General features: G+C 28.3%; 1 protein-coding gene and 1 pseudogene across 2 annotated transcripts; both read left to right on the top strand.

The window, feature by feature from the left end:
* The first annotated feature begins 418 nt into the window (after nt 1–418).
* Nucleotides 419–1,728, top strand: LOC107637936 (protein EMB-1-like; annotated as a pseudogene). Its single transcript, XR_015880891.1, has 2 exons — nt 419–610; nt 1,243–1,728. The product of XR_015880891.1 is annotated as a protein EMB-1-like (transcript).
* Nucleotides 1,729–7,466: 5,738 nt separating this feature from the next.
* On the top strand, nt 7,467–8,363 carry LOC107629712 (uncharacterized). Its single transcript, XM_088483205.1, has 5 exons — nt 7,467–7,547; nt 7,643–7,675; nt 7,805–7,848; nt 7,947–8,010; nt 8,238–8,363. The coding sequence occupies exons 1-5, from the start codon at nt 7,467–7,469 to the stop codon at nt 8,361–8,363; spliced, it is 348 nt and encodes a 115-aa protein (XP_088339331.1).
* The last annotated feature ends 205 nt before the right edge of the window (nt 8,364–8,568 follow it).

The following is an 8,568-nucleotide window of genomic DNA, read 5'->3' as shown; positions in this document are numbered from 1 at the left end:
AATTGTTAAAGTAACTTTTTCTCTTTATAATTTTTGAAGCAACTCACTTCATATTAGATTACCAATTCACATTCCACACGTCAATATGGTAGGAGGGACAACAAACTAAAAAAAATATCAGGTATATCAGGTATCAGGTGCAGTATCAGGTGCAGGCTAAAATTCATCCACCGCAATAGAGTTAGTCTCTTTCACTATATGTTGTATGTACGTGTCACCATCATCCCACCTAATAGTGTTATCATTGTGCACGTTTTCATTCACGTGTCAATGCATGGAACCGTACACAAGTCAATGCATGCAAGTGTAAGCGCGTCCTTCATCTTTACTGGTTCACATGCAATGTAACCCTATATGTCTCTAACTATATATAAATGACGCTGCTCTTGGCTTATTTCTCATTCAAACTACGTCTTTAATTACCACTATAAACATCTCTAGAAGAAGGAAAATTCTATAGGGTGAAAAAAAAAATCTGAGCGTGTAAGCAACATGACAACTCGGCAAAAAAAGCGTGAAGAGCTTGATGAGAGAGCAAAACAAGGTGAAACCGTGGTTCCTGGTGGTACTGGTGGCAAGAATCTAGAAGCTCAAGAGCACCTTGCTGAAGGTATACAATTGATTTGTGTTATTTAAATTATTTTTCATTAATAATAATATAAATTCAATTCTAATTCATTTTTTAATGAGAGTACATCGTGAATACATAAGATATAAATTTTAATAAATATTTTAAATTTTTTAAAATATTTTTTATGTATTTTTATTATCACAATTGAGTCTAATTAAATTATTACTAATAAAAAATAATTTAATAATTTAAATAATAATTTGTATTATTTGTATAATCCTTTTTTTTTTTTGGTGACTAGTATAATCCTTTTTAAGTGTATATTGTTTTATTTAAAAACTTTTTAATATATTATACTATTCTTTTTTAAAAGATTTAAATGAGTAAGAAGAAGAGACAAATTTTTCATGTTTTTTTTCTTTTTTTAATCAATTTTTGTATGGAAATTTTTTCTTTTTGGGATGAACAAATCTAAATCCTAGACTTAGACTATTGAAAATTCGTTTTAACATGTGATACTATTTGTTTAAGAAAACTTTAAAACCGATAAAAAAAACATGAACGCTATTACTTATTACCTTTTGAAAATGAAAAAATGTTCTTTATATTTCTAAGATGATCTTTTCGATCTTATTAGTATCACTTATATATGGATATAAGTAAAAGTATAGGAAGAAGCAGAGAAGGCCAAATTAGGAAGGAGCAGCTGGGATCAGAAGGATATCATAAGATGCGTACAAAAGGAGGATAGACTAGGAAGGAACAGGGACTGCGGGCTACCAAGAAATGGGACGTAAAGGAGGTCTCTCTACCATGGATAAGTCCGGCGGAGAGCATGCTGCTGAGGAAGGCATCGATATTAATGAATCCAAGTTTACCAACGAAAAAAAATAGATGTTATGAAGTTGTTGCCTTGATGCATGTTCCCATGCTTAGTTGCTAATAATGTCGTAGTTCTCATACTTAGTTCCTCGTACTATCGTTGTTAGGATTTATATATTGTTTTATGTCTACTGTTTGTGTCAGTTTATCTTTATTGTCCTTCTACTTAGTTGCTAATAATGTGGTTTGCTAGGATTTATATGTTGTTGTTTTGTGTGTGTATTGTTTCTGTCTCTTTATCTATAAAGACAGATGCTATAAAGTTGTTGTTTTGACTGTTATTTTTGACTTATTTAGGTTTATCATATTCAAATGCTACAGTACTATACCTCTTGTCTTCGTTTTTTATTGTAATTTAGCAATATTTTAATTTTTATCTTAAAATCAAGGAGATAATTTAAAACGAAGGTAATTTATATATTTAAATAAAATAAAATTTAAAATTATGTATTTATAATATTTGTAAAATATTATATTTTAGTGTTAAATTTAATCTATTTAAATTGCCAACATAAACTAATAAAGACTTGCAATTTATAAATAAAAAATATTTAAAAGTTAAATAGAGAATATAACGTAAAAAAGTTAATACAAAAATCATAAATATGTACAACAGTTTATGTACAATAATTTTTTAAATTATTTTTATCTATTTTAGTTTTTATGATTAGTGACATCAGTTTTTAGAATAAATTCTCTTTGTTTCAATGAGCTAGTTATTTATTATTTAATATTAAAAAATATGTTACTTTAAGAAAAATTAAACACTAATATTTTTATAAAAATATATAAAAAATAATAGAAAATACACTAATAATTTAGCATATTAACTTAAATGAATATTAAATTAAATTATAAAATTATAATAAATTATATAAGCTCTATACAAAATTAGTATATAAGGATATTATTATTTCTATTATATATATAAGTATTTTATCAAATGTTATTTTTTGAAGTATGTTTAATTTTTTTTAGTATCTTTTTTAGTACTCTTAGTATTTTGTTTTAATGCGTTATATTTTTTCACAATTAAAGTTAATTTTTTGTGTAATTTGCTCTGTCTAAACAATCAATAATTTATATTATAAAAAAATAACAATAATAAAAATAATATACAAAAACAATAACTATAAAATTATACAATATTAAACAAAAAATTATATATTTTGGTACTTTTCAATAATTAATTTGTCAATTAATTGTGACCCAGAATAAATGAAAAAACCAAAATTTTTCATTTTTTAAGATAAATAAAAAAATTAATTATAATAAATTTAAATAATTATGTTTATAAATATACTTTATAACATTTTAATTTTAAGAATGGATTTGTTTTTACATCCTGAATTTTAATTTTAACTTTTAGCATTTATTTATCTTATCATAACATAATTCAAAACATTCTTACCCATAAGTATATATATAATTTTAAGTTATTTTCAAGTTATTGTATGTTATATTAGTCTCAAATAATAAGCATTATTTTGTTAATAAAATGCTTATGTAAAAAAATCTTAATTATTCTATTAATTTTATAATTTTATTAAATTTTTAATTAAATTTTTATATTTTTCTTTAATTGGATTTTGTTCTGAAACTTATCTAAATTTTCGTAGAGAGATAAGGGTGGTATTTAAGGGATTCAGATACTTAACAAAATTTTAGACAGATTTTTAGGAGGTTAGAATTTAAAATTCAAACCTGTAGAGTTTATAACCATCTCTTGAGTAGCCTCACTTTTTCTGGCGATTAGTTACTCTTTTGGTAGAAATGTTGGAATCTCTCTTCTAGATGGATAAGAGCAATAGTAAAAGTTAGTTAAGTAAGATTATTGAGCTCACGTAGTCCCGATCGACCTCTACAAAATCGAATAAACTTGGTCTTGATAACATATGTGAATTGGGCTTTATCCTCTTTAGGTATGAATAAGTTCCTAATTTTGTAATTAGATATTTTTTATATGAAAAAGTTAAACTTAACTAAATATTTCTTCTAAAATAGATGTAGACAAAAATCTAGTTAAGTTTTTAATTATGAATGCCTTCAATTATTTGTGAAGAAATATTTAGTTATCTTAAAAAGAATTTAATTATAAAATAAAAAATATTGTAGGAACTTAATTAAAAAAACAAAATATAAAAAATTAATTAAAATTTTGATAAAAAAAACAAATAAAGTAATTAAACTCAAACAAAATAGAAAAAGTTAAAAATTTATTGTGCATCAAGATTACCACACACACACATATATATATATATATATAATGAAGACGAGAAGCGCCTGTAAACATAGAAATTGTCTGTCTAGCTATCGGCTATTACCTCCAAAGCTAGTCGCTCGTCTGCGCCTACGAAAGTAAGGCACTTGAAAGAGTGACATGGTCTAAAGGGAGGCTCAATTATGTGTATTGATTCCGGACATAAGGAATTCACTAAGTATAATAAGATCTTAGTGAGAAAGGAGCTCTGCCATCTCTATTAGCTAGAATGTGGTTTCGATCCTTTCGGTGATGCTAGAAGTCGTTTCGACTCTTTCTGTACCCCGATATCTATTGAGGAGCAAATCCCTGCACTATATATATATATATATATGAAACCAAGAGGTTATCAACCAAAAACTAAACAAAATTATATTAATTTATATTAATAATTAATTTTAATTTTTTATTGAATATATTTATTGAAGATTAAAAAAACTTATATTTATTTTATTTTATTTTATTTTTATATATTTTATATTTATTTTTCATCTGATTTTTTATTTTATTCTTTTTTGACTTGGCTTTAATTTTTTTTTTTCGATCTTTAGTTTGCCTTTTTTAGAAAATGATTGAAGTAACTTTTGTTCCTTATAATTTTTGCTATTATCTAACAACTCATATATTATGGATTTCAAAAAACATAAGCATTTTATATTAGTACAGTAGAAGTCCAAAAGCAATGCCAAAATTTTTTTTATATTTAAGCATGACAAACTAGTATTATTGCAACATAAACCCAGAATTAAAGTAACTATGTTGAAAGATCTGTAATTTAATTCATTGATCATAAAGCAACTTACTTCATGTTAGATTAACAATTCACATTCCACACGTGTCAATATTGTAGGAAGAACAGCAAACTAAAAAGGTATTAAGCGTATTATTCACTATTTCACCTCATTTAGGCTCATCATTTAAATAACGGTTAAGTTAAATGGCAGTGACATGTACATTATTGATTTTAGCATTATCACGGTGAAAGAGACTAATTCGGATACAGTGATGCATTTTTTAATTTAGTAAACATTGAAAATATGTGTATAATTTTGTTTAAATAACTGTTAGGTTGGATAATAATGAGACGTACATTATTGATTTCAGCGTTATTTCGATAAAAGAGACTAACTCAATTACCGTGATGCATTTTTCAATTTTTTTTGGGTGACTATGCATTTTTCAATTTGATAAACACTAAAAATATTTATATAATTTTGTTTAAATAATTAATTTTTATATATACTAACTAAAATAATCAATCGAGCCGCAGTAGTTGTCGCAGTCGAAAGCTTCTGAATCGAGCCACTGTTTCAGATCTGTTTTCTCCTTCCAACTACCGCTGGTATTCTTCTTCTTCTCCATAGTTCACTTGTCTCTGTCTCTCTGCTTCTTTGAAGTTCCAATTGAGATTGTTCTGTTCTTCTTGAATGGTGAGTCCCACCTTAGTCACGAATGTACTTTCCTCCATTTTCTCAATATTTTTGTTTGCTTATAATGGTGACTGATAAGCTTGCGAAGTTCTTTTGTGCATCATCCAAATTGAACAAGTTTCTTTTTGACCTTCTTATATTTCTTTTTCACTAATCTTATTTAGTATGATTTCATTTTATCCTTTTGCTACATGTTTTATGTTCCATTATCACATTATATCAACCTTTTATCCTCATAGTTAAGGATGTCTCCAATACTAGTATGTGATTGTTCTCAACAATTTGGTGATTGTGGAGCAGAACCCCCTTCCGTATCTTGCTCGTCATCCTGAAGCAGATGTATTGACGTCTAGCGATCAAGTTATACCAACAGTTGTTGATGATATCTGGAAGTTTGGCAAGAAGGTGAAAATCTGATAATGAACAGAACTTAATGATTTAGATTTAAGTGTGACCTGATTGCTCTTCTAGTGGGGCTTATTTACTGCAACTGCATAATTATGAATCATGTTGAACTCTTAACATATCATTTGCAAGTGATAATCAAGTGAAACCTATTTATATGAGAATGCTCCTTATAATGATAGTCACCTTTTATGCCATTTTGTACACACTTAGTTTTTCAGGCATCATTTTAGATTTTCTCATCATGCTTTTGGAATGACTTAAGATATGAAACCAGCAAAATTTATTTTCAGGATGAAGCTTTTTACTGTAGTATTATTGGTATTCTTTGGTTTCAGAAACAAAATTTAATCTGAATGAGATAAGTAGCTAATTGATAAATAAGTAGATGATACCTTTTACAAACTAGGTAAGTTTACATTTCCATTCAGCAAGGCATTTAAGTTGATAGTGCATTAATTTTTCTTCAGATGCTATGGAGTTTATGACTATGATTTTATATACTTAATAATTATAAAAAAATTTTCCTATCTTTTGTTGGGTCTATTAGCTTTTGAAGTCAAGGCTTTGAAGTGTAGAAACATATAGGTATAGACCTTTTTTGCTTAAGCTGTTGTGTAACACTGCATTTGCCTTTGTTTCCAATCACTACAAAGGTTGTGATTAGGATTGTATTTGGAAGTCAACAACTGCCATAAAATTGTCGGTATGGCATTAAAAAATTTGGTCGGCTTATCCTTTCGTTCATTAGTAATGCACTAAGCATGGTTTTGAACATCTTCATGTAGTGTTGTGGCCTATGGATAACGAAACAGGATAACAAACTTGGTAAAGAAACGAGTTTATTGTAATTAGGAGGTGCCTTGTGACATTTTAGAGATGAAATCGGTTGAAAAGGATACTGTAAAAATGTTATCCAAATTGGATTTATTGCATGATAATATTTAGGGTGCACAATCTCACAGCATAGTGAACTCCATGACGGGTTGTTATTTAGTTTTAAAAATTTTTTCCGCTTTGGTTCTGTGGGTGTGCTTTTGAATGTAATTGGTGCCAGAGTCCTTGTGAATTGTTGTTATATCACTTGTCTCTGAAATTTTCTGTTTCAGTTTATGAAGTCTTATTCATAAATTAAATATTAAAAGAGATTTAAGCATAAATGCGCTTTAAACACACAAGGCTTTGTTGTTGTCGTCATCGTTGTTTGGTTTATAAAGCTTTGTATATTTTGAGGAACATGCCACAAAAACCATATAGCCAATGAAACTGTATGTCTTTGTCTAATGCAGTTTTTTCTATTTGACAGATGAAGAAGGCATGTGATGTCGTCAATAGCAGAATCCACTTTTGTTGTTCCAACTTAGTTGACACATGCTTACTTTGATTATTTATTGGTAAGAGTAGTTATTCTTGACTAAAAATTAACCCATCCAGATTTTGAAAAGGAAAAGTAACTAGTTGGTTTAGATTGTTAGAAAAATAAACTAAATTTTGACTAAGTATTTTATTTATTTATTTATATATTGTGTGCTACAAAAGAATTTCAGGTTTTTATGATGGGCGAGTCAGGAACATCAAGAAGAATGGAAACGGTGTGTTCCCTAAGAATGGAAAAGGTACGATCCCCAACAAGCTTCAGAATGTTCTTAAGGTAGGTGAATCAATTATATTTTCAGCTTATGGGCATGTTATTGTTAATTAGCATTTCATTTCTCTTTATGGGCATGTTCTATCTTATAAAAAATCTTATTTTTGTACATGCACTTTTTTTGGATCTTAGTGGTATATTGTTTTGAAGCCAATAGTGAGACAATAATATAAACCATGCATTTCAGGTCCATATTACTAATGCTAAAATCTGGAATGCATAGGATCCAAGTATCAAGGAACTGGCTGAACAGATCAGCTTGAGGAGAGAATGGCACGCATAAAAAAAGATCCGTCTTTGAAGCATATTTTAGATGAGATAGAGACTGGTGGTTCCTACTGCTATGATGAGGTTTAGATGGCAAAATTTCTTATCTTTGTGGCCATTTTAAAATTTCTATCAGTTCAATGGTTTCCAAATTTTAAATAGTTTCTGAAGTGTTTCAGGTTATTTGTGCAGTTTGTGACACTGAGCAGCCGGTAAGTATTTTTCTTCCAACTTATTTCTTGGAGATGGACTAGGCTGAATTTGATGCATAATTCCAGCTAGGAATTGTTAATATTCTTGCTTCATCAATGATGCTGAATGTTTTTTTAATCAATTTGCAGATACGGAAACAACAGTTTCATTGTGATGATTGTAGAATCTGTAGGTGCGATTCACTTAGCTGTGCTTGAGTATATCCATCTCTTTATGTCACCTGAATTTATGACATTCAAGCTAATTTTTTATGATCTAATTTGGAAACAGGGTTGGTGGTCAAGAGAATTATTTCCACTGCGAGAAGTGTGGTTCTTCCACTGCGAGAAGTGTGGTATGCATTCATATCATTCAACCAGCATTGTGCATTTTTTTTCTTTCCCTTTTGTTTGTTTTTCCTAAGCTTGTCCATACTTTGTTTTTCTGTGAATAATTAGAAGGGTTTACTCCTTTCAGGCTTTGGTTTATCAGCATCATAGAATAATTTTTAAATTTAGTCCTTGATCAATGGCATGCAAGGTCATGCTAGTCATAGAATAATTTTCTTTGAATAATCTGCAGGGTCTTGTTATTCAGTTACACTACGTGACAATCATTGTGTGGAGAACTTCATGGGCATGTGCATTACTGATGCTGCTGTTATTGGATATGTTTGAAACTATTGACATTGAGAACTTTTATATATAGAGAGAGAAAGAGTTGTCTTATATTGAGAAATTACTATTTTTTGGTGTCATTGAGGAATTATTGTGCTATAAATAATTTAGTTTTTAAATTTTAATGTTAAAAAATTTTAATTTGAGTAGTGCGGAAATGAGATGGAATTAATAAATGTTTTGAAATGAAAAATAAATAAATAAACAATCAAAAGGTTTGTGAAAGTTTAAAAATC

This window comes from Arachis ipaensis, chromosome B4 (assembly GCF_059453495.1).
Source record: "Arachis ipaensis isolate K30076 ecotype BB chromosome B4, ASM5945349v1, whole genome shotgun sequence".
Classification (NCBI taxonomy): Eukaryota; Viridiplantae; Streptophyta; class Magnoliopsida; order Fabales; family Fabaceae; genus Arachis; species Arachis ipaensis.
Note: the sequence above shows the minus strand (reverse complement) of the source record. Positions and strands in the feature narration are given on the sequence as shown.

Coding starts and splice junctions, on each gene's coding strand:
- LOC107629712 (XM_088483205.1), top strand. CDS start 7,467: ATGGCACGCATAAAAAAAGATCCGTCTTTGAAGCATATTTTAGATGAG. Junction 7,548..7,642: donor GTTCCTACTGCTATGATGAG/GTTTAGATGGCA, acceptor GAAGTGTTTCAG/GTTATTTGTGCAGTTTGTGA. Junction 8,011..8,237: donor CTTCCACTGCGAGAAGTGTG/GTATGCATTCAT, acceptor AATAATCTGCAG/GGTCTTGTTATTCAGTTACA.